Source organism: Dryobates pubescens, chromosome 12 (assembly GCF_014839835.1).
Source record: "Dryobates pubescens isolate bDryPub1 chromosome 12, bDryPub1.pri, whole genome shotgun sequence".
Classification (NCBI taxonomy): Eukaryota; Metazoa; Chordata; class Aves; order Piciformes; family Picidae; genus Dryobates; species Dryobates pubescens.
In genome coordinates, this window is record NC_071623.1 from 5035045 (window position 1) to 5060665 (window position 25621).

Below are 25621 nucleotides of genomic sequence, written 5' to 3' on the forward strand. Positions count from 1 at the left end.
TCATGCTTGTATGGGACTTGGGGTTTTTTTTGTGCACACAGCAGAGAGGATTCAGGAGGCCTGCTGTGTGTGCTGAAACCTGAGAGGAGTCCCTTTTGGTTTTGTTCTCCTTTTTGACTCAGGGAAGCAATTCCTGACTGCCACTGCAGCTCCTCTTTTTGCCTTCAGATTTTAGCTCTGGAATATTCTGAGCCAGCTCTGACAGAGAAAAGCAGCAGCTGTTCCTTGGCAGGGTAGGTGGAGCAAGGGGGTTGGAGCTAGATGGTCTGTAAGGTCCCTTCCAACCCAAACCACTCTATGGCTTTTGCTTTCATTGTAGAGCTAAATAAAACTCCACAGAGAGCCAAGTGCACATTTTCTAAGGCAGCAAATCCTCCCTGAATCCAGACTGAAAGTAGAACTGGAAGGAAAGAGGCTTGGAGTTAAGTTGCTCTTGGAACACAAATGAAAGAAGAATGTAAATCCTCCCCCCCCTCTCCCCCAAAAGTCATCCTGTGAATGAAAAGTAGCATCCTGACTGGCAAGGGACCCTTTGGGATGTCCCCACTACTTAACTAAGGTCAGGAGGTTCAACAAGGCCAAGGGCAAGGTCCTGCAGCTGGGTCAGGGCAATCCCAAGCACAAAGCCAGGCTGGGTGAGGAGTGGCTGAGAGCAGCCTGGAGGAGAAGGCCTTGGGGGTGTCAGCTGGTGCCAAACTCCCCAGGAGCCAGCAGTGGTCCCTGGCAGCCCAGCAGGCAGCTGTGTGCTGAGCTGCAGCCAGAGCAGGGAGAGCAGCAGCACAGGGAGGGGATTCTGCCCCTCTGCTCTGCTCTGCTCTGCCCCCACCTGCAGCACTGCCTCCAGCTCTGGGGCCCCCAGCACAAGAGGGACCTGGAAGCTGCTGGGGAGGGTCCAGAGGAGGCCACAAAGGTGATCAGAGGGCTGCAGAACCTCCCCTGTGGGGACAGGCTGAGAGAGTTGGGGCTGTTCAGCCTGGTGAAGAGAAGGCTCAAGGGAAATTTCAGAGCAGCCTCTCAGTACCTGAAGGGAGCCAGGAAGGGACTTTTGCCAAGGGCTGGGAGTGATAGGATGAGAGGGAATGGATTGGAGCTTGAGGAGGGCAGATTGAGATTGGAGAGGAGGAAGAAATTCTCCCCAGTGAGGCTGGGGAGACTCTGGCACAGGTTGCCCAGGGAGGCTGTGGCTGCCTCCTGCCTGGAGGTGTTCAGCACCAGGCTGGATGAGGCCTTGAGCAAGCTGGGCTGGTGGGAGGTGTCCCTGCCCATGGCAGGGGGGTTGGAACTGGATGATCTTTGGGGTCCCTTCCAACCCAAACCCTTCTATCAATCTCTGCATTACATTGTATTTCCCACTCAGTCTCACTTCTGAATGGCAGAACTCGTAGTGAAGAGCTCTGCTGAGCAGAGGCTGCTGGCTTAGCAAAGGGAATTTGCTGTGCTGAAATAACAGAGGGGCTGCAAGCAGTGGAGTTTGGTGTTGCTATGGAAGCAGATTGAGTGGCTCTGCACAGTTCAGCCACAGAGCCATTTACCTTCCTGCACATGAATTCTTGCCTGCAAGTTTTCAGCACTGATTTGCCTCTGAAGCTCCTCTCCTGCTGTGGCTGTGCCTGCTGTGAGGAGCTCATGGAATGCTGGCACCACTTCACAGAATCACCAAGGCTGGAAGAGACCTCAAAGATCATCAAGTCCAACCTGGCACCCAACACCTCATGACTAGACCATGGCTGCAAGTGCCACATCCAGTCCCCTCCTGAACATCTCCAGGGGTGGTGACTCCACCACCTCCCTGGGCAGCACATCCCAATGGCCAATCTCTCTTGCTGGCAAGAACTTTCTCCTCACTTCCAGCCTGAACCTCCCCTGGCACAGCCTGAGACTGTGTCCTCTTGTTCTGGTGCTGGCTGCCTGGGAGGAGAGACCAACCCCCTCCTGGCCACAACCTCCCTTCAGGGAGTTGTAGACAGCAATAAGGTCTGCCCTGAGCCTCTCTGTCTGCTTGTCAGCAAACTCTTACTGTAAGCTGGGTTGGCTCCTTCCAGGCTGCTGGCTTCAGCCAGCAATGTGGGGCTGATGTTCTGGGCCTTTCCTCCCTTGGCAAGGTCTTAAGCACCACCCTTGGCACAGGGCAGTCCCAGGCAGCATTTCATTCAAGGGCAGTGTTTTGTGCCAGGGATGATGTTCCCCTCACTGCAGGCAGGTCTGGAAGGCTCTGCTTGGCTCTGCTGGGATAGTTCTGGCTGCCAAATAAGGGAACATCTCCTCTGCTCCAAATGCAGTGCCCAGAGGAAAGGAGCAAGGGGAGAGCTGTGCTGGTGTGCATCAGCATGGCCACAAGGGATGTGTGGAGCAGGGCAGCCTGAGTGCCATCACAGGGCACACACAAGACAGCCAGCAGGGGTCAGGTCCACTCACAGGGGGTTATGAAGGCAGGTCCTGCCTGCCTGATCTGATCTCCTTCCACAGCCAGGTGGGGGAAGGGCTGTGGCCATTGTTTGTAAGGACTTGCTGCACTGTGGCCACAGCAACCCCAGGCAGTGCTCCAGGCTGGGGGCAGAGTGGCTGAGAGCAGCCAGGCACAAAGGGACCTGGGGGTAGTGGTTGAGAGTAGGTTGAACAGGAGCCAGCAGTGTGCCCAGGGGGCCAAGAAGGCCAAGGGCATCCTGGCCTGCATCAGGAAGAGTGTGGCCAGCAGGAGCAGGGAAGTCCTTGTGCCCTGTGCTCAGCACTGCTGAGGGCACCCCTTGAGTTCATGTGCTCCAAGCTCCCCACCATGGGCAGGGACACTTCTCAACTGGACTCAGCTGCTCAAGGGCCTTCAGAGATGCCATGCAGGAGCCAGACCTGCCAGCTTGCAAATCCAGGTGGTGCAGCTGCCCATGCCTGAGCTGGCAGGCTCAGGTGAAGCCTGGTGGCTGTTAGCCTTCTGGAGTCCAGGCTAGCAAGTGTGAGTGGCACTGGGCTGTGGTGGCTTGTGCCCAGTTCTGGGCCCCTCAACTGAAGGAGGACACTGAGACACTTGAATGTGTCCAGAGAAGGGCAACAAAGCTGGGGAGGGGTCTGGAGCACAGCCCTGTGAGGAGAGGCTGAGGGAGCTGGGGTTGCTTAGCCTGCAGAAGAGGAGGCTCAGGGGAGACCTTCTTGCTCTCTGCAACTCCCTGAAGGGAGGTTGGAGCCAGGTGGGGGTTGGGCTCTTCTCCCAGAACAAGAGGACACAGTCTCAAGCTGTGCCAGGGGAGGTTTAGGCTGGAGGTGAGGAGAAAGTTCTTCCCAGCAAGAGAGATTGGCCATGGGAATGTGCTGCCCAGGGAGGTGGTGGAGTCCCCATCCCTGGAGGTGTTCAAGAGGGGATTGGATGTGGCACTTGGAGCCAGGGTTTGGTAGCCATGAGGTGTTGGGTGACAGGTTGGACTTGGTGATCTCTGAGGTCTTTTCCACCCTTATTGATCCTATGCCTTCACTAAAGCCCCAAGTCTCCTGGCACTTGCCTCACAACATCCCCAAGGGATTTGGTTCAAAGGCTGTGGTGGTGCTAAGCTGATGCCTGCACTCAGTCATCTCAGAGGTCTTTTCCAGCCCCAAAGGTCATGTGAAAAATCATTTCTGTGTAAAAGGGTCACATTTAAAAACAAGCAAAAGGCAAAAAGAACCCCAACCCAAGGCCTCAGTCCCCTCTCTCCAAAGCCCTGCTTCCTCAGCTCTCCAAATGCAAGATCTATGGAGTCAGCACTACAGAAACTGGGTGCTTCCCCCCTCTGCATTTGACCTACTTTCCTCTTTTTAATCCTGCAGATTTCTGACTTAAGCTACACATGAAATATTTATTCCTCAGCTTCCTGCTGTGGCAGAGCCTCTGTGGCCTGGTGGTGGAGGGAGATGAAGCTGCTGGCAGCACAGGTGGTAGACAAGAGTCTGTTGGCTTTTCTGAGGACTCAGGACTGGGCCAGAAACCTCCCCCTGCAACAGGGCAATGAAAGGCTCTGACTGGTGCTGAATGCTCCTGTGGCCTTCTCTGGTGTCACTGCCCTAAGAGGACAGCAGCAGCAGCAGCTACCCACAGGATTTTCTATGGGTCAGCAGGAGGCTTGTGCCTGAGAGACAGCTGGGAAAGATGGCATCACTCTGTTGGCCCTGGGAGTGAACAAATACAGGGGCAAGTCTGTCTCCAAGGTGCAAGCAGGACCGCAGCCCCACGCTGAGGACTGAGCTGTTGGAGAGCAGCACAGGGGAAAGGGAGCTGGAAGTGCTGGGGGGCAGGAGGATGCCCCTGAGCCAGCAAGGTGCCCTGGTGGCCAAGCAGGCCAAGGGCATCCTGGGCTGCATCAGAAGGGCTGTGGGCTGGAGGTCAGAGAGGTTCTCCTGCCCCTCTGCTCTGCCCTGGGGAGGCCACAGCTGGAATCTTCTGGCCAGGTCTGGGCCCCTCAGGTCAAGAAGGGGCTGAGGGAAGTGCTGGAGAGAGTCGATGGCAGAGCCCCCAAGCTGCTGCAGGCAGTGGAAGATGTCCCTGTGAGGCCAGGCTGAGGCAGCTGGGGCTTGGAGCTTGGAGCAGAGGAGCCTGAGGGCTGCCCTCAGTGCTGGGGCTGAAGATGTGCAGGGCAGTGTGGGGAGGAGGCAGCCAGGCTCTGCTCAGGGATGTGCAAGGCCAGCCCAAGGGGCACTGGGTGGCAGCTGGAGCAGAGGAGGTGCCAGGGGAAGAGGAGGGAAAGCTTTTTGGCTGGGAGGGTGGCAGAGGGCTGGAGCAGGCTGGCCAGAGAGGCTGTGGAGTCTCCTTGTGTGGAGGCATTGCAAAGCCAGCTGGATGTGTTGCTGTGGGAGCTGCCCTGGGGGCTGCTGCTCTGGCAGGGGGCTGGGGCTGGCTGCTCTCTGCAGCTCCCTTCCAACCCCTGGCACTCTGTGACTCAGTGAAATGCCTCCCAACAGCAATGCCATACAAATACAAAACACAAAGCCAAAGAAACAGATTTCCTGCTGCTTGAGTTGGACTCCTGTGCCATGAATTCCATGGCAGATGTCTTTGTGCAAGCTTCAGTCCCTGCCATCCAGTGCTGGATCTGGGGTGGGCACTGGTGCCTGCATCAGATGCTAAAGCATCACTGCCACAGTGTGCAGTGCTGTTAATGGCAAGGAGCAGTCTCAAGGGCAAGAAAGTCTTGTTTCTGGGCTCTTCAACTGGAGCTAGGTTGCATTCTCTGCAGGTTGGTGTAGCTGACTGGCTTCCACCTCTGCTTTTTGTCCTAGCACTGTGGGGGCTTTGCAGCAATTAAGTCTCTGCTCATCAAGTCCTCTCAAAGGCGGCTTTGCTCAGTGCAGATCACATCTGCTTTCTGCTCAGAAGATGCTGACTGCTGCCCCTTCCCCAGGAGTCACACTGGGACTTAACCCAGCTGTTGTTGGGGCTGACTGTGGGTTTGCTGGGTTAGTGTTGGTGATCTTCTTCCTCTTCTCTTCCCTGCCCAGCTGCGAGGTCTGGCTGGCTGCCTCCACCGCCGCCTGCGCTGCCCCCTCGGCCTTCAGTCTCTCAGGTATGCACCAAGGGCTCAGCATCTCACCTTGTGGTCTTCTCCTGTCTGTGTTCCTGCTGCACAAGCTGGCTTGCCTGTGGCAGATGTGCTTCCTTCCAAGTTAATCTGAGCCTGCAGCTTGCTCTGCCCCCTCCACACGGCTCCTTCTCCATTGCCCTGCCCAGCCAGGGGTTGCAGTGCCTAATTCCATCCTAATCCCAACCCCCAGAGAGGTTGTGGAGTCTCCTTCTCTGGAGGCTATCATGACCCATCTGGATGTGTTCCTGTGTGAGCTGGGCTGGATTCTCTGCTCCTGCTCTGGCAGGGGGGGGTTGGACTGGATGATCTTCAGAGGTCCCTTCCAACCCCTTAACCTCCTGTGATCTGTGAGCCTTCTGTTTGTAGTGGAGCTGGCATGCACCCACTGGGCAAAGCTGTGCATGTGAGGCTAGGAAGGCTGGGAGGAGCTCCAAGCCTGAAGGGCAGGGATGGTGCTTGATGCCTGCTGTGTGCTCCTCAGGCTCCAACAGCTCAGAGGGCATCTGCTGAGGGAGCCACAGCATCTGAGAGGCTGTTTCACCTCTGGGTCTCACACAGATCACAGGAGGTTAGGGGTTGGAAGGGACCTCTGAAGATCATCCAGTCCACCCCACCCTGCCAGAGCAGGAGCAGGCAATGCAGCTCAACAGGAGGCTGTGCCAGCTGGGGAATGAGGTTTGCAGCCATTAGTGGTGTGCTTTGGGGATGAGTTTTGGTTTGGTTTGGGGTTTTTCCTTTGGTTGGTTGGGGGGATTTTTTAGAGCATCCCACAACCACAGCACAAAGCAAATTGGCTGCATCCTTTAGGTCTTCATCCAGAGACTGCTTCATGTTTTAGGAAGTGACAGAGGATCAACATCATCCTCTTTTGATGGTGTGGGCTCTGGGGAGTCCTAGGCAGCAAGTGGGCTTCAGATATTGCTCTTCAAGGTGAAGTGTGGAATAGAAAACAAGTCCCTAGGGGAGCTAGTGGCCCAGTTTCCACTCAGGCATACCCTCCCAGTTCCTCCCAGTGCCCCCCAAATCCCTTCCCAGTCCCTCACAGTATCCCTAAATCCCCTCCCAGTCCCTCCCTCAGGAGGACTGGCATGAAGAGGTGGCTCTAAAACTTCTGTGTGGACCCAGGGCTGCACATAAAGTCTGTTGCCTTGCCTTGGAGGTGACAGACTCAGGAGGAAGGGAGGAGGAGGTATTGAGCTGCTTTGCAGTGTCACAGATCTCAGAGAGGAAACAACTGCAGGTGCTCATTAATAAAACTCTACTGGACCCAATGGAATAGAATGGAATAGGATAGGGTAGGAGAGGAGAGGATAGGGTAGGAGAGGAGGGGAGGGGAAAGGGGAGGGGAGGGGAAAGGGGAGGGGAGGGGAAAGAGGAGGGGAGGGGAAAGAGGAGGGGAGGGGAAAGGGGAGGGGAGGGGAAAGGGGAGGGGAGGGGAAAGGGGAGGGGAGGGGAGGGGAGAGAGAAGATAGAGAAGAGAGGGGAAGGGAAGGGAAGAGAAGAGAAGAGGAGAAAAGGGAAGGGAAGAGAAGAAAAGAGGAGAAAAGGGAAGGGAAGGGAAGGGAAGGGAAGGGAAGGGAAGGGAAGGGAAGGGAAGGGAAGGGAAGGGAAGGGAAGGGAAGGGAAGGGAAGGGAAAAGAGAAGAGAAGGGGAGGGGAGGGGAGGGGAGGGGAGAGGGGAGGGGAGGGGAGGGAAGGGGAGGGGATTAACCAGGTTGGAAAAGACCTCAGAGATCATCAAGTCCAACCTATCACCCAGCACCATCTGATCAACTAAACCATGGCACCAAGTGCCTCATCCAGGCTCCTCTTACACACCTCCAGGGATGGTGACTCCACCACCTCCCAATGGCCAATCTCTCTGTGTGTGAAGAGCTTCTTCCTAACATCCAGCCTGAACCTCCCCTGGCTCATCTCAGCCTGCTCCACCTCACTTGAACGCTTCGCCTTCCCCCATAACTCTCTCAGAGCCTGTCAAGGCTGCCAGCATGGAAGCAGTGGGCAAAGCAGGTTCCCAGCAGCCCCAGAAAGAAAAGCCCAGCACAGAGCAGTGTGGATTTACAAAACCAACAGACTCTGGGAAAAGAGAGCAGGCCCAGCAGGCTCCCCAGCCAAGATACACAAGGTCTGCTTCCAGCCCCACTGTTTTCAGATCCCCTTGTGCAGCACAGGCAGGGCTGCAGCTCTGCCTTCATTAGCAGACAGGAAGGTACCAAAATAGAGCCATTTAAATAAAGCAGTGTTGATCTAATTGGGCAATGCTGCAGAGAGGGAGATGATGTTGGATAAGAGCCTAAAGCTGTATTTGCTCTTCAGTGTTCACCCCTAATTCCTATTAGCATAAATATGTTACTAAACCTCCCACAGCAAGCAGCTGTGGTGAATTACTTCTGTAGGCTTAAAAGCCAACACTAATAAGATATTATTCTCTTTTTCTGGTTAAAAGAGTAACAGCAGAGGCCTCTGTGAGAGATGCAGACAGGTTTGGGTCAGGAGCTGGCTGGAGGGCTGAGCCCAGAGGGTGGTGGGGAATGGTGCCACAGCCAGCTGGCAGCCAGGCACCAGTGGTGTGCCCCAGGGATCAGTGCTGGGCCCCAGCCTGGTCAATATCTTGATTGATGATCTGGAGGAGGGGATGGAGTCCATCAGCAGTGAGTTTGCAGCTGACAGCAAGCTGGGGGCAGGAGTTGATCTGTTAGAGGGCAGGAGAGCTCTGCAGAGGGACCTTGCCAGGCTGGGCAGATGGGCAGAGGCCAAGGGCAGGAGATTGAACACATCCAAGTGCCAGGTTCTGCACATTGGCCACAGCAACCCCAGGCAGTGCTGCAGGCTGGGGTCAGAGTGGCTGAGAGCAGCCAGGCAGAGAGGGACCTGGGGGGACTGGGTGAGAGTAGGCTGAACAGGAGCCAGCAGTGTGCCCAGGGGGCCAAGAAGGCCAAGGGCATCCTGGCCTGCATCAGGAAGAGTGTGGCCAGCAGGAGCAGGGAAGTCCTTGTGCCCTGTGCTCAGCACTGCTGAGGCCACCCCTTGAGTCCTGTGTCCAGTTCTGGGCCCCTCAGGTTAGGAAAGATGTTGAGCTGCTGGAAGGTGTCCAGAGAAGGGCAACAAAGCTGGGGAGGGGTCTGGAGCACAGCCCTGTGAGGAGAGGCTGAGGGAGCTGGGGTTGCTTAGCCTGCAGAAGAGGAGGCTCAGGGGAGACCTTCTTGCTCTCTGCAACTCCCTGAAGGGAGGTTGTAGCCAGGTGGGGGTTGGTCTCTTCTGCCAGGCACCCAGCACCAGAACAAGAGGACACAGTCTCAAGCTGCCATCATCTTTGGGACTTGAGCATCTCTGGTGTGAAGCAAGACTTAGTGCCCTGTTAGTCTGGAGAAGAGAAGGCTGAGAGGGGATCTGATCAATGTCTATCAATAGCTGAGGGCTGGGGGTCAGGAGGCAGCTGCCAGGCTCTGCTTGGTGGTGCCCAGTGCCAGGCCAAGGAGCAGCAGGGAGAGGCTGGAGCCCAGGAGGTGCCACCTCAAGAGGAGGAGACACTTGTGTGTGGTGAGGCTGCTGGAGCCCTGGAGCAGAGAGGTTGTGGAGTCTCCTTCCAAAGCCAGCTGGATGTGTTGCTGTGGGAGCTGCCCTGGGGGCTCCTGCTCTGGCAGGGGGCTTGGCCTGGCTGCTCTCTGGAGCTCCCCTCTAGCCCCTGACACTCTGTGACTCTGTAAAGCAGAGAGATACCTGGAGGATAAGGTTGGGTTTGCTCACCTCTGTTACAAGGCTGGGTGGAGAATATCCTGAGGCAGCTGAGGTGCTGCCTGGCTGTGTACAATGGGGTGAGGAGTTCCAAGGGCTGTGGAAAAGCAGCCAAGGCAACATGTGAAGCTTTTCCTTTTGGCAGCCACCCACTGGGTATGAAACCAAGGGACTACTTCTCTGCCTTGCATTTGTAACCACTGGGCAAGAGGAGGATGACTTCTTGGGGGGGGGATTTGGGGGGTTGTTGGTTTTGCTCTTCATGGGTTTGGCTGCAGACTGTCTTCTGTTGTGTCATCAGTGCAGTAGGTGCTGAAGAAGCCTGGAACTGAAACAAAGCTGAAAGTCTCCTGTGAGATGAAAGATTTTTGCCATCTGCCCCCTTAATGTGAGGCAAGTGGATTGTCTTCCTCTCAGGAAAATGATCCAGCAGTTCTGCAAGGGCCAGGCCAAACAGATGATGCTTTTAAGAAGTGGTGGGAAGCAGCACAGCTGACACTGAATTTTGGGGGAGCAGCTGAGGGTGGCTGCCATCAAATCCTTCCTGTGAAGAGGCTTGTGGCAGAGTGGCAGAAGGCCAAGTGTGCCTTAATTAAGATGTCTGGTGCTGATCTTTTTCATTTAGGCCCCCCCATCTCTCAGCAGAACAACAACAAAACCCTGTGCCTGGGTCTCATACCCCTTTGTGGCTGAGCTTAATCTGGTTTTGTGGAAGTGGGGCACTAAACCAGCTGGTTAATGCTTCCATCTGTGCCTTGCCCTTCCCCTGAGAAGGGGCTGAGCCTGGCAGCAGTCACACAATTGTGAGGCTTGGAAGGGGCCTCAAGGATCACCCAGTCAGCATGGCTTCACCAAGGGCAAGTCCTGCCTGACCAACCTGGTGGCCTTCTCTGAACAGGTGACAACATTCATAGCTGAGGGGTGAGCAACTGATATAGTTTCCCTGGAGCTGAGCAGAGCCTTCCACACTGTCCCACACCACAGCCTGGTCTCCAGGCTGGTGACACATGGGTGTGATGGGTGACCACTAGATGGACACAGAACTGGCTTGGTGGCCAAAGAGTGGCTGTCAATGGCTCCATGTCCCAGTGGAGGCCAGGGACAAGCAGAGTCCCTCAGGGATCAGTGCTGGGACCAGGCTTGTTCAACATCTTTGTGGGTGCCATGGACAGTGGCATTGAGTGCACCCTCAGCAGGTTTGCTGATGACACCAAGCTGTGTGGTGCAGCAGACAGGCTGGAGGGAAGGGATCTATCCAGAGGGACCTGGACAGGCTGGAGAGGTGGGCACAAGCTAACCTAAGGAGGTTCAACAAGGCCAAGGGCAGGGTCCTGCATCTGGGTCGAGGCAATCCCAGGCACAAATGCAGGCTGGGCAGGGACTGGCTGGAGAGCAGCCCTGAGGAGAGAGACTTGGGGGTGCTGGGGGAGGAGAAGCTCAGCAGGAGCCAGCAGGGAGCACTTGCAGCCCAGAGAGCCAAGCAGATCCTGGGCTGCAGCAAGAGAAGTGTGGCCAGCAGGGCCAGGGAGGGGATTCTCCCCCTCTGCTCAGCTCTGGGGAGACCCCACCTGGAGTACTGCCTCCAGCTCTGGAGCCCCTATTACAAGAGGGATCTGGAGGTGCTGGAAGGTGTCCAGAGAAGGGCCACGAGGATGAGCAGAGGGCTGGAGCTGCTCTGCTGTGAGGCCAGACTGAAGGAGTTGGGGCTGTTCAGTCTGGAGAAGAGAAGGCTCTGAGGTGACCTCATTGTGGCCTTCCAGTATCTGAAGGGGGCTCCAAGAAGGCTGGGGAGGGACTGCTCAGGATCTCAGGTAGTGATAGGACTAGGGGGAATGGAATGAAGCTGGAGGTGGGGAGATTCAGGCTGGAGGGGAGGAGGAAGTTCTTCCCCATGAGAGTGGTGAAGCCCTGGAATGGGTTGTCCAGGGAGGTGGTTGAGGCCCCAGCCCTGGAGGTGTTTAAGGCCAGGCTGGCTGAGGCTCTGGGCAGCCTGATCTAGTGTGGGGTGTCCCTGCCCATGGCAGGGGGGTTGGAACTAGATGATCTTTGTGGTCCCTTCCAACCCTGACTGAGTCTATGATACTATGATAGTTCCATGTGCAGGGACTACATGGGCAGTGTGTTTGTGTTTGCTGCCTGTTTGTTTTCTCCCACCTCAGCACAAGCCCTCAGATAGCTCAGGGAGGGAAGAAGCTGATCAAAAGCTCTGGGCTGCACAGTGCTGAGAAGCAGGCAGCACAGTCAGGCCTTGGCAGCTTGTGGCAGTTGCATCCCTGGGGGTTTCCTTCCTGTCTTCAGCATTTGCACTCTCTGTAATAAGCAGTGAGAAGAGTTTGAGGATTCAGTGTGGGATGCCCAAGGCTCACAGCAGCTGGAATGGAGGCATCTTGGCTTCTTAGAGATGGGCACTGGGAGCACAAAGAAGAATGTCCCTGGAGGTGTTCAAGAGGGGACTGGATGTGGCACTTGGTGCCATGGTTCAGCAGTCATGAGGTGTTGGGTGACAGATTGGACTTGATGATCTCTGAGGTCTTTTCCAACCTTATTGATTCTATGATCCTATGATTTCTGTGATTAGATGAGAGCAAAAATAGGGACTGTTCAGAGAGGAGCAAAACACCTCTTGAATGAGCTTAAGTGGAGATAGCAGAGGATTGCAGTCAGCCCATGCTGAGCCTTCAGCATATTTAGCAGCCTGCTTACTCTTGCAGCCTACTTTTTCTTCCTGGAGCTGTATGTCCAGGTCTGGAGTCTCTGTTCCAGAAAGGGTCTGGAGGTGCTGGAAGGTGCCCAGAGAAGGGCCAGGAGGATGAGCAGAGGGCTGGAGCTGCTCTGCTGTGAGGACAGACTGAGGGAGTTGGGGTTGTGCAGGCTGGAGAGGAGAAGGCTCCCAGGAGACCTTCTGGTGGCCTTCCAGGATCTGCAGGGGGCTCCAAGAACGCTGGGGAGGGACTTTTGAGGGGGTCAGGGAGGGATAGGACTGGGGGGGATGGAGCAAAACTAGAATTGGGGAGGTTGAGCTTGGCTGTGAGGAAGAAGTTGTTGCCCAGGAGGGTGGTGAGAGCCTGGCAGAGGTTGCCCAGGGAGGTGGTGGAAGCCTCCTGCCTGGAGGTGTTTGCAGCCAGGCTGGCTGTGGCTGTGAGCAACCTGCTGCAGTGTGAGGTGTCCCTGGCCATGGCAGGGGGGTTGGGACTGGCTGCTCCTTGAGCTGCCTTCCAGCCCTGACAGTTCTATGGCAGGGTCTCAGCCTAGCCAGGTTTATGTCTGTGCAGGTGAGGTACCTGCACAAGTACCTTCCTTTCACCACACACCCAGCTCAGCCTCCTTGCTTGTGTGCTGTCAGCTCTGAGAAGCAGGAGTGTGGCTGGCAGCATGCCCCAGAGCTGAGGAACAGCAACCTGCAGAGCCCCTGGGGGGACACACTTCACACCATGACATTTCTAGGGGTCAAGGGACCGATGGAATCAGGCATGAGCTGCCTCCTGAGCTGGCTCTGCTCACAGCTTCCCCAAGGGCAATGTCCACTCTCTGTGCTTCTGCTTCCTGCAGTGCCCTCCCTGCTGCACAGTCACAGTGTCAGCCACAGCAGCACCGTGGGGAAGTGACTGCCCTGACCTCAGTGTTGCTTCAGCACCTGTGGAGAATGAGGCAGAGGAGCAGCACAAAGGTTATCTCCTTGTCACAGAATTCTAGGATGGCTCAGGCTGGAAGGGAGCTCAGAGCTCAGCTCCCCCAAGCTCCCCACCATGCCCAGGGACACCTCTCAGCTCCACTCAGCTGCTCAGGGCCTCATCCAGCCTGGCCTTCAGCACCCCCAGGCAGGAGGCAGCCACAGCCTCCCTGGGCAGCCTGTGCCACACTCTCACCAGCCTCAGCCTCAACAACTTCTGCCTCAGCTCCACTCTGCCCCTGCTCTGCCTCAGCTCCAAACCATTCCCCCTGGGCCTGGCTCCAGCCCCCCTCAGCCAAAGTCTCTCTGCAGCCTTCCTGCAGGATGCCTTCAGCTCCTGGCAGGCAGCTCTGAGCTGCCCCTGGAGCCTTCTCTTCTGCAGGCTGCACAGCCCCAGCTCCCTCAGCCTCACCCTGCTCCATGCTACAGGGCCTGGCTTGCACCCCCTGCACAGAGCAGTGCAGGGAAGGAAATCTGAGAAGAATCCATCCCTCTGCCAAAGGAAAAAGTGGGATTTATTTTCCCTGTACAGTCTGTGTGGAGACATCAGCTTGCAGATGGATTTGTGCAGCCTCTGGGGCCATGCCTAAAGGGCTTTGCTGGGTTAGCTGAAGCAGCAGAAACCCTCTGTGCATCGGTGCATGCTGCTGTTAGCAAAAGGCTTTTGCCTGGGCTAAATGCTGCTGGTCCCTGAACAAAAGCCCCTGCAACTGCTTGCTGTGTTCCTGTGCTTGGGCACTTGTGTCAGAGGCAGATCACAGCACCACAGGTTCTTAGGGCTTGGAAGGGACCTCTGGAGAGCTTCCAGTCCAAGCCCCCTGCCAGGGCAGGAGCAGAGAATCCAGCACAGGTCCCACAGGAGCACATCCAGACAGGGCTGGAAAGGCTCCAGAGAAGGAGACTCCACAACCTCTCTGGGCAGCCTGCTCCAGGGCTCTGGGAGCCTCACAGGGAAGAAGTTCCTCCTCATGTTGAGCTGGAACCTCCTGTGCTGGAGTTTGTAGCCATTGCCCCTTGGCCTATCCCAGGGTGCAGCTGAGCAGAGCCTGTCCCTGTCCCCTCCCTCCTGCCCCCCAGCCCTCAGCTATTGATAGGCATTGATCAGATCCCCTCTCAGCCTTCTCCTCTCCAGACTAACCACCCCCAGGGCTCTCAGCCTCTCCTCCCCAGGCAGTCTCCAGTCCCTTCAGCATCCTTGCAGCCCTCCCTTGGACTCTCTCCAGCAGCTCCCTGTCCCTCCTGACCTGGGGAGCCCAACGGATCTCTCTGAGGATGGAGATCTTTGCTGGAGGAGAAGCTCTGCTGGCAGATGGCTGCTGTGCAGATGCTGGCTGCAGCAGGAGGGGGCCCGCAGGCTGTGCAAGGAGCCGAGGCTCTCCCGGCCCAGGCCGGGGCAGGCTGCGCAGGCTCCGAGCCCCGCGGGCAGCTGCTCGCTGGTCCTCTGCTGCGAGCGCGGCGCTCGGGTGGCTGTGCCCTGTGCCACTAGGTGGCACTTCAGGGACACGGCAGCCGCTGGAGGACATCCGCTCGGCATCAGCTGCGGCACACACGCCGCTTCAGGCCGGGGGTTAGCGGGTCCTTAGGATGGGACGGGATAGGGTAGGGTAGGGTAGGGTAGGATAGGATAGGATAGGATAGGATAGGGTAGGGTAGGGTAGGGTAGGGTAGGGTAGGGTAGGATAGGGTAGGGTAGGGTAGGGTAGGGTAGGATAGGATAGGATAGGATAGGATAGGATAGGATAGGATAGGATAGGATAGGATAGGGTAGGATAGGATAGGATAGGATAGGATAGGGTAGGGTAGGATAGGGTAGGGTAGAATAAGAATAGAGTAGAATAGGAATAGAATAAGAATAGAATAGGTTAGGCTAGGATAGAATAAGGATAGGATATGAATAGAATAGGTTAGGATAGAATAAGGGCAGGATAAGAATAGAATAGGATAGGATAGAATAGGGTAGAATAAGAATAGGATAGGATAGAATTAGAATAGGATAGAATAAGGACAGAATAGAATAGGATAGGATAGGATGGAATTAGAATAGGATAGGATAGAATTAGAATAGGATAGAATAAGGACAGAATAGGATAGGATAGAATTAGAATAGGATAGAATAGGATAGGATAGGATAGAATAGAATTAGAATAGAATAGAATAGAATAGGATAGAACAGAATAGGGATAGGATAGAATAGAGTAGGATAGAATAAGAATAGGATAGGATAGGATAGAATTAGAATAGAATAGACTTATAATAGACTAGAATAGAATAGAATAAGGATAGGATAGAATAGGATAGAATAGAATAAGGATAGGATAGAATAGAGTAGGACAGAATAAGAATAGGATAGGATAGAATTGAATTAGAATAGAATAGACTTAGAATAGAATAGAATAAGGATAGGATAGGATAGAATAGAATAAGGATAGGATAGGATAGGATAGAATAGAATAGAGTAGGATAGAATAAGAATAGGATAGGATAGAATTAGAATAGAATAGACTTAGAATATAATACAATAAGGATAGGATAGGATAGAATAGAATAAGGATAGGATAGGATAGAATAGAATAGAGTAGGATAGAATAAGAATAGGATAGGATAGAATTAGAATAGAATAGACTTAGAATATAATACAATAAGGATAGGATAGGATAGAATAGAATAAGGATAGGATAGGATAGGATAGGATAGAATAGAGTAGGATAGAATAAGGATAGGATAGGATAGAATTGAATTGAATTGAATTGAATTGAATTGAATTGACCAGGTTGGAAAAGACCTTGGAGGTCATCCAGTCCAACCTATCACCCAGCACTGTCTGATCAACTCAACCATGGCACCAAGTGCCTCAGCCAGGCTCTTCCTAAGCACCTTCAGGGATGGGGACTATCTTCTTCTGGTCAGAGGGAGTTCACTTCTCCCCCAGCTGCCTGCTCCAGCCAGCCCCTGCCCCACTTTGCCATCCTGGTGTGCTGGCAGCAGCGGGGGGCAGCCAGCCCGGCGGCACAGCCCCAGGCTGCCAGCCCCAGCCCGGCACTCAGCCCGGCAGCAGTGGCAGCAAACGCTTGGGAGTTTGGGGATCTCACCCTCTGGGGCAGCAGCACTGCAAGGTGCAGTCAGTTCCACCACCACCCCACACTTAGCCCCTTTCCCTCCTCCCCCCCATTTTCAGATCCCTTCAGTGTAAAATAATATTCTCCTCCAATGAGACCATGAGGAAAAAAGGGCTGGGGGGTGCTCTGCTTCTGCAGAGCTTGGGGGGGTTGGGGGGGCTTTATCTTATTGGTGTTCTTTTAGTGGTTTTTCTTCCTTTTTTGTTTTCTTCCTTATTTAGTGTATTTTCTGTTTGCTTTTCCCTTTTATTTTCTTTATTCCTTTCCCCCCCCTTTTTTCTTTTCACCTTTTTCCCCTTTTTTCTTTTTACTATTTTTTTTTCCTTTTTTCCTCTTTTTCCCATTTGCTTTTTCCTTTCCTTTCCTGTCCTTTCCCTTCCCTTCCTTTCCTTTCCCTTCCTTTCCCTTCCTTTCCCTTCCCTTTCCTTTCCCTCCCTTTCCCTTTCTTTTCCCTTTCTTTTCCCTTCCTTTCCCCTCCCATTCCCTTTCCCTTCCCTTCCCTCCCCTTCCCTCCCCTTCCCTCCCCTTCCCTCCCCTTCCCTCCCCTTCCCTCCCCTTCCCTTCCCTTCCCTTCCCTTCCCTTCCCTTCCCTTCCCTTCCCTTCCCTTCCCTTCCCTTCCCTTCCCTTCCCTTCCCTTCCCTTCCCTTCCCTTCCCTTCCCTTCCCCTTCCCCTTCCCCTTCCCCTTCCCCTTCCCCTTCCCCTTCCCCTTCCCCTTCCCCTTCCCCTTCCCCTTCCCCTTCCCCTTCCCCTTCCCCTTCCCCTTCCCCTTCCCCTTCCCCTTCCCCTTCCCCTTCCCCTTCCCCTTCCCCTTCCCCTTCCCCTTCCCCTTCCCTTTCCCCTTCCCTTTCCCCTCCCCTCCCCTCCCCTTTCCTCCCTTCCCCTCCCCTTTCCTTTCGTCCTTCCTTCCCCTTTCCTTCCCCTTCCCTTTGTCCCCTTCCCCTTATCCCCTTCCCCTTCCCCCACTCCTGGCATGTCAGTTCTGCTGCTTGTTTGCCATGGCCATTGTCCAACACCAGCCTGCTAACACAGTTGGACACTTTGGGCTCTTGAATATATAAATACTGTGGGGGGGTTGCTCTCCTGTTTCCTGCTGTGGAGTTAAGTTCAGATATTCTTGCTTTTGGTGCAAGAGTGTGAGCAGCAGAACCTGCCCAGCTGGTCAGTGCAGGGGGATGCAAAGTGCTCCCTGGGCAGGAAGTGTCACTGGGGAGCTGAGGGCTAAGGGCTCTCAGTCTGACTCCTGAAGGCCAAGGCCAACATCCAGCCCAGCCCCCTGCCAGAGCAGGAGCCCCCAGGGCAGCTCCCACAGCAACACATCCAGCTGGCTTTGCAATGCCTCCACACAAGGAGACTCCACAGCCTCTCTGGCCAGCCTGCTCCAGCCCTCTGCCAGCCTCACAGTGATTTAGGCCACGAGGGTGGCTGCCATAAATGCTGGCTGCTAGGTGCTTCACCTTCTGAGGTGTGCTTCTCCCATTCTTCACAGAGAGGCTTTGCTCTCCTCTTTTCCTAGCCCCATCAAAAGCAAGCAGAAGGCTTCATTTAAACTCTGCAGCTGTCATCCCTGCAGCTGTCACCCTATAGCTCTCCATTTCCCCTGCTGCTGAATTGCTAAAGTAACTTTTCTTTTGTGCTTAACGTTTCCTTTCATGGCCTTTATTGCATGTGACTGCTGGTCCTTCCCTGGGTGTAGCAGTGACTGATTTGTTGTTGCAGACAGAGCAGCCCTCTGAGGTTGAATTACATCCTCAGCTGAGCAGAGCCCCAGCACAGGCAGAAGAGAGCAGCCCAGCAAAAAAGGTGAGACCTGCTCAGCTTGTACCAGGGGGGGGTGATTTGCCTTCACCCCCAAATGGGGGGTGCTGTAGCTTTGAAAGCAGTTAAACTCTGTGGGAGAGGCTTATCCCAGAATGGCTCAGGTTGCAAGGGACCTCAGAGCTCAACTCCTCCAACCTCCCCTCCATGGGCAGGGACAGCTCTCAGTCTCCAGCTGCCTCTTTTTGTACCTGTCTGCCTCACTGTCATTTCCTCCAGATCACTTCCCATGAGCTACAGAGAAACAGATAGAGGAGGCCACAAAGGTGATCTCAGGGCTGGAGCAGCTCTGCTGTGAGCACAGGCTGAGGGAGCTGGGGCTGTGCAGCCTGCAGAAGAGAAGGCTCCAGGGGCAGCTCAGAGCTGCCTGCCAGGAGCTGAAGGCATCCTGCAGGAAGGCTGCAGAGAGACTTTGGCTGAGGGGGGCTGGAGCCAGGCCCAGGGGGAATGGTTTGGAGCTGAGGCAGAGCAGGGGCAGAGTGGAGCTGAGGCAGAAGTTGTTGAGGCTGAGGCTGGTGAGAGTGTGGCACAGGCTGCCCAGGGAGGCTGTGGCTGCCTCCTGCCTGGGGGTGCTGAAGGCCAGGCTGGATGAGGCCTTGAGCAGCTGAGTAGAGCTGAGAGGTGTCCCTGGGCCTGGTGGGGAGGAGATGAGCTCTGAGCTCCCTTCCAGCCTGAGCCATTCTGTGTTTCTGTGAGTTATTGATAGTTATAGGTTGGTTTCATTCTGTGTCACTCATAGGAGTCCCTTCTGCTGGTCAGGCTTTTTTTCTCCTGTTTTTTTTTGTGGTCATTAAATGCTTCCTCATGTACTTATTTCCCTCCATTTGTTAACATTTGGCCATTTCCAGTGCAGGTGGTGAGACTCTGGCACAGGTTGCCCAGGGAGGCTGTGGCTGCCCTCCTGCCTGGAGGTGTTCAAGGCCAGGCTGGATGAGGCCTTGAGCAAGCTGCGCTGGTGGGAGGTGTCCCTGCCCATGGCAGGGGGGTTGGAACTGGATGATCCTTGAGGTCCCTTCCAACCTAAACCATTCTGTGAACCTGTGCAGACCATGGTGAGGCCAGTGATGGTCTGGGCCAGTGAAAGGATTCCACATCATGGAATCACAGAGACTTTGCTCTCTGGTCCTGCCTGGGACACTAAATGTCCAACCTTTGCCACCTTGCTGCATCTCTTTTCTGAGTCAGCTTCCTCATTCATGAAATGGGGCAGCAGAAGTTCCATTTCTTGTTAAGAAAAGGGAAAGGTTTAAGAAGGAAATGCAGTGAGAAGGATCTCCTTCTGCTTCAGCTTGAGAGCAGCTCTCAGGCATCCAAAGTCCTTCTCCTTGCAAGGGGAAGGAAATCTTCATTTCCAACAAGCTTTTCCTACCGCTGGAACCACAAAGCTCCAACAGTCTTTGTTCTGCCTGCAAAGCACAGCACCAGCTGCTCTCCTACCCTTCTCACCTGTCAATTTTGCATGCATCACCTTCTACCTTTGTCTTTCTAAGCTGTTCTGAGTGTTGCTCCATGTAAGAGAGGAGGCTGGAAAGGGAGAGGCTCCGTGCCGGGCGGGTGAGGTAGTTCGGTTGGGCTGCAAGTGCTTGATCATTGATTCCTACCAACCAAGCATCGTGACAAATACACCTTGCTTTGCTTTAAATGCTTTTGGCTCAGCCAGGGGCTGCTGCTTGGGTTTACACCCCACCCCAACTGCAGAGAGAGCTCTTCCAGCCCAGTCCTGCCCTCCAGACGCAGGCGGAGCAGCGGCACGGTCGCTCCGCTGGCCGAGGAGGTCGCAGGAGGCATTGCTCCTTCCCTCCAGGAGTCAGAAACCTGAGAGGCTGTTACCACATTTGGGGGAAGCTCTGGACCTCTTGAAGCTCTGAGACCTTAGGCCAGCTGCCAGCAATTTCTGTGTCACAAGCCAGTGATGGGATGCAGATGGCCTGACTTAACGTTGCTGTGCTTGTCCCTTGCAGGAGGTGGTCCTCGCTCAGCCGCCCTCCAAACCTGCCCGCAGGAAGCTCCGGCCGGAGGCGCAGGGGCTGGAGACCCCCGAGCTTTCTCCCACTATCAGTGGGACTTCTGCCCTGCCAGCAGCCAAGGCTCACCTCCCAGCCCAAAAGTAAAGACCTGTGCCAAGCACACACACGCTGCCCCACCAGAGCTGATGTGGCAGGGTTTGCTCTTGGCCTAGTTTTGCACTCAGTGGTTTCCCGCTAGGCGCTGAAATCCACGGCTGAGTTCTCAAGGGCAGGCTTCAGACTGTGGTGACTCTCTTGAGGTGGTAATATTTGACTGACAGCCTCTTTGAAGGGCAACAAGGCTGGGGAGGGCTCTGGAGCACAAGCCCTGTGATGGGAACAGCGTGGCCAGCAGGAGCAGGGGAGTAATTCTGCCCTGTGCTCAGCACTGCTCAGGCCACACCTTGAGTTCATGTGCTCCAAGCTCCCCACCATGGGCAGGGACACTTCTCAACTGGACTCAGCTGCTCAAGGGCCTTCAGAGATGCCATGCAGGAGCCAGACCTGCCAGCTTGCAAATCCAGGTGGTGCAGCTGCCCATGCCTGAGCTGGCAGGCTCAGGTGAAGCCTGGTGGCTGTTAGCCTTCTGGAGTCCAGGCTACCAAGTGTGAGTGGCACTGGGCTGTGGTGACTTGTGCCCAGTTCTGGGCCCCTCAACTGCAGAAGGACACTGAGGTACTTGAATGTGTCCAGAGAAGGGCAACAAAGCTGGGGAGGGGTCTGGAGCACAGCCCTGGGAGGAGAGGCTGAGGGAGCTGGGGTTGCTTAGCCTGCAGAAGAGGAGGCTCAGGGCAGACCTTCTTGCTCTCTGCAACTCCCTGCAGGGAGGTTGGAGCCAGGTGGGGGTTGGTCTCTTCTCCCAGGCACCCAGCACCAGAACAAGAGGACACAGTCTCAAGCTGTGCCAGGGGAGGTTTAGGCTGGAGGTTAGAAAGAAGTTCTTCCCAGCAAGAGAGATTGGCCATGGGAATGTGCTGCCCAGGGAGGTGGTGGAGTCCCCATCCCTGGAGGTGTTCAAGAGGGGATTGGATGTGGCACTTGGAGCCATGGTTTAGCTAGTCAGGAGGTGTTGGGTGACAGGTTGGACTTGATGATCCTTGAGGTCTTTTCCACCCTTATTGATTCTATGATTCTATGACTAGTTAGGGTTGGGTGATTGGTTGGACTTGATGATCTTGGAGGTCTCTTCCAACCTGGGTGACTCTGTGATTGTGTGTCCTGTGTCTGTCTCTGGTCAGAGCAAGCCAGGCTGCTCATCCAGCATCCCTAAGACAACTCCTTGTAGCCCTGTGGGTCTCTGTCCTTTGCCTTGCATCTGCCTTCTGCAGTTTTGCTCATTCACATGGACAGATAGGACCAGACCAATGCCCAGGAAATGGAGTCACATCCTTGTGGGATTTCTTCCTCACCAGGCAGGTTGGAAATGAGCTTGCCACTGGTGAGAGCTGAGCCACAGACCACTGATGATAACCTACTAAGTGGCAGCCCCAGCAAGTGGTGTTTGCTGTCACAGAGCTGTCGAAGCTGTCAGCAACAAAGCCTTGCAGGGCTTTCACTGTAGCTTTATTTAATAACAGTGGAGAAAGGAGGTTACAAAGGGTAAGTGAAGGCACCTGAAACCCTGCTGGATCTGTACATCTCCCTCAGCTGAAACATTATAGCCCAGCTTCACCCACAGCCCTGCAGAGAGCTCTGAAACAAAGCCAGGCTGCCCCCATCGTGATCCTTGAGGTCCCTCCCAACCCTAACAGTTCTGGGATTCTATGATCAGCTGAGCAAGGCTTGGCAAGCTCTCTATCAGCAGGACTGACTGTGTGCTGTGTAACTGTAGAGAAGAGTAAGTAACAGGACTCCTAGGATGCCTTCAAAATGCTGCTTTGTGCTTTGGGGATGCATATTCTGTGGTGCCTCAGAGAAAGACAGTAGCATTTGGTTGCATCCCAGCTTCATCCTGGCTTGTCTGTAATCTTTGCTGCTGTGTCTGAGTGACCACTGAGGTGTATGGCCCTGCTGTGGTTTCAGGTTTAGAGTCACAGAACTGTCAGGGTTGGGAGGGACCTCAAGGCTCAGCCAGTCCCAACCCCCCTGCCATGGCCAGGGACACCTCACACTGCAGCAGGTTGCTCACAGCCACAGCCAGCCTGGCTGCAAACACCTCCAGGCAGGAGGCTTCCACCACCTCCCTGGGCAACCTCTGCCAGGCTCTCACCACCCTCATGGGCAACAATTTCTTCCTCACCTCCAAGCTCAATTTCCCCACTTCTAGTTTTGCTCCATCCCCCCCAGTCCTATCACTCCCTGACCCCCTCAAAAGTCCCTCCCCAGCTTTCTTGGAGCCCCCTGCAGATCCTGGAAGGCCACCAGAAGGTCTCCTGGGAGCCTTCTCCTCTCCAGCCTGCACAACCCCAACTCCCTCAGTCTGTCCCCATAGCAGAGGAGCTCCAGCCCCTCTGCTCACCCTCATGGTCCTGCTGTGAACATGCCCCAGCACCTCCAGATCCTTCCTGGCACAGGGGCTCCAGAACTGGCCCCAGAGCTCCAGGAGGGGTTTCCTACCATTGTTAATTTTCAGCCTATGGAGAGTAGTTTGAAGCAGAAAACCTGAGAGCTCAGTGGGGTGTAACAAACTCTCTGTGCTGATTCTGTGCAAGGATCAGTGCCCCCAGCTCTGCTCACAGGGACTGTGTCCCACTAAGGACCTCATTTAACAAGGGCCTATCTTCTAGATCAGGCTTGGTGATCAAAGAGCTCCTGAGGCCTCATGTGAAACTCTCAGGTGATTAGTTTGGCACAAGGTTTGGATATTCAGCTCCTGTTTCCTGTCTGTTCCTTCCCTTTTCCTGTTTTTGCCTGGATGGAAAAGACCATGGGGTCATCAAGCCCAACCATCACCTCCCATACAGAGCTGCCTCTTTTTGTACCTGTCTGCCTCACTGTCATTTCCTCCAGATCACTTCCCATGAGCTACAGAGAAACAGATAGAGGAGGCCACAAAGGTGATCCCAGGGCTGGAGCAGCTCTGCTGTGAGCACAGGCTGAGGGAGCTGGGGCTGTGCAGCCTGCAGAGGAGAAGGCTCCAGGGGCAGCTCAGAGCTGCCTGCCAGGAGCTGAAGGCATCCTGCAGGAAGGCTGCAGAGAGACTTTGGCTGAGGGGGGCTGGAGCCAGGCCCAGGGGGAAGGGTTTGGAGCTGAGGCAGAGCAGGGGCAGAGTGGAGCTGAGGAAGAAGTTGTTGAGGGTGAGGCTGGTGAGAGTGTGGCACAGGCTGCCCAGGGAGGCTGTGGCTGCCTCCTGCCTGGGGGTGCTGAAGGCCAGGCTGGATGAGGCCTTGAGCAGCTGAGTGGAGCTGAGAGGTGTCCCTGGGCACGGTGGGGAGCTTGGAGTGGATGACCTCTGAGCTCCCTTCCAGCCTGAGCCACTCTATGAGTCTATGAAGTAATAATAGTATCAGGAGAGAGATCTTTTACTTAAGCACCCAGAGAGATGAAGGAAGGCCATGAGCCATCTACCAGTTCATGCCATGGTTTTGGTGGAGGTGACTGCTCTGAATGAAAGAGAGCTGGACTTGTGAGGTAAAGAAGCCCCAGATCTGGGAGGCAGGATTTTCCTGCAGATGCCCTTTCTTTCCACATGGATTTTTGTCTTTGCTATGAACCACTTGTGAACCTTCCAGCTGCACAAGTGTCTGCAAGCAGCCAATGCAGAGACACTGCAGGAAGCACAGGGACTGTTCTTAACCTGAATCAGAGGGCAGTGATTTGGAAACAGCTGAGCCAGGCTGAAGTGTTCCTGTCAGGCAGGCTCACAAGTGTGCTTGGTTTGCTCTCCAACACTCACCTGGTGCAGCCAGCTCATTTCAGTGGTAGGTTTTGCTTCTCTTGAATGTGGAGTTCAGGCTCACAGGATGTAAGGAGTTGGAAGGGACCCTTGCAGATCATCCAGTCCAAGCCCCCTGCCAGAGCAGGAGCAGAGAATCCAGCACAGGTCCCACAGGAGCACAGCCAGACAGGGCTGGAAAGGCTCCAGAGAAGGAGACTCCACAACCTCTCTGGGCAGCCTGCTCCAGGGCTCTGGGAGCCTCACAGGGAAGAAGTTCCTCCTCATGTTGAGCTGGAACCTTCTGTGCTGGAGTTTGTATCCATTGCCCCTTGGCCTATCCCAGGGTGCAGCTGAGCACAGCCTGTCCCTGTCCCCTCCCTCCTGCCCCCCAGCCCTCAGCTATTGATAGACATTGATCAGATCCCCTCTCAGCCTTCTCCCCCAGGGCTCTCAGCCTCTCCTCCCCAGGCAGTCTCCAGTCCCTTCAGCATCCTTGCAGCCCTTCCTTGGACTCTCTCCAGCAGATCCCTGTCCCTCCTGACCTGGGGAGCCCAGAGCTGGATACAATATTCCAGGGGAGGTCTCAGCAGGGCAGAGCAGAGGGGGAGGAGAACCTCCCTGGCTCTGCTGGCCACACTCCTCCGAATGCCCCCCCAGGACCCCATTACCCCTTGTCCTACCACAGGGTGCCACTGAGCAGAGCCTGTCCCCTCCCTCAGGTCTTGACAAACCTCTGTAGCTCCTAGCTTGCCTTGGAGGTGTTCAGAGGGGCAGAAGGGGTGTGTGGAGCTGAAGGGCTGTGTCTGTGTGTCTGGCAGGCAGGCTTCCAAGCAGAAGAGGGCAATCCAGACAGCCATCCGCAAGAACAAGGAGGCCAACGCCGTGCTGGCCAGGCTCAACAGTGAGCTCCAGCAGCAGCTGAAGGTAAGCACTGCACCAGCACCACTGGGCAAAGCTCCTTACAGCCACTTCACTCTCACCCTCTCATGGATTGGATCCCTCCCTGGTAACCCTTTGAGTTTTGGGTTGGAAACCTGCCCCCCCACCCCCGCCCTGAGAGCAGCACACTCTCAACCTGGAAGTGAAAAAGAGACTAAAGAGAGAAGTCTAACAAACAATAGAGGTTTACAAAGTGCATTTCCATGTAGATACATGCAACTTCACAACAGCACAGCCCCTGTCCTGTGTCTTAATTTGGCTCCTCTGTCCCCAGGAATGTGCTGCCCATGGGAGGTGGTGGAGTCACCATCCCTGGAGGTGTTCAAGAAGAGCCTGGCTGAGGCACTGTAGTGCCATGGTCTGGTTGATCAGATGGTGTTGGGTGATTGGTTGGACTTGAAGATCTCTGAGGTCCCTTCCAACCTGGTTGACTGGTTCTGTGGTGCCAGGAGGGGACAGAAGGGTCCCAGAAGACCATACAGCCACACAGGCCCCCTCTCCACCTCCCTGTACCTCAGAGAAACCGAGGTCAGAGGGAGAATAGCATCAGCCCAAAACCCAGAGCAGAGCAGTGAGAAAGGGCAGCAAAAAGAGAGCAAGCAAACTGTGCTGCACAATATAAAGATCTCAATACAGCAGTGGGAACCTAGAATAGAATCACAGAATCAGCAAGGTTGGAAAAGACCTCAGAGATCATCAAGTCCAACCTGTCACCCAGCACCTCCTGACTACTAAACCATGGCTCCAAGTGCCACATCTAATCCCCTCTTGAACACCTCCAGGGATGGGGACTCCACCACCTCCCTGGGCAGCACATTCCCATGGCCAATCTCTCTTGCTGGGAAGAACTTTCTCCTCACCTCCAGCCTAAACCTCCCCTGGCACAGCTTGAGACTGTGTCCTCTTGTTCTGGGGCTGGGTGCCTGGCAGAAGAGCCCAACCCCCACCTGGCTCCAACCTCCCTTCAGGGAGTTGCAGAGAG

General features: G+C 55.1%; 1 protein-coding gene across 3 annotated transcripts in view; it reads left to right on the forward strand.

Annotated features, from left to right (window-relative positions):
* The window catches only part of REPS2 (RALBP1 associated Eps domain containing 2), a 100947-nt gene that overhangs the window by 74089 nt on the left and 1237 nt on the right, over positions 1-25621 (forward strand). For 2 of the 3 annotated variants that reach the window (XM_054165988.1, XM_054165989.1), the window contains exons 14-17: positions 5458-5522; positions 17779-17862; positions 19839-19984; positions 24519-24624. In XM_054165988.1, the coding sequence (XP_054021963.1) occupies positions 5458-5522; positions 17779-17862; positions 19839-19984; positions 24519-24624 (401 nt within the window). The remainder of the gene's footprint in view (positions 1-5457; positions 5523-17778; positions 17863-19838; positions 19985-24518; positions 24625-25621) is intronic. The other variant, XM_054165990.1, reaches the window with a different exon arrangement.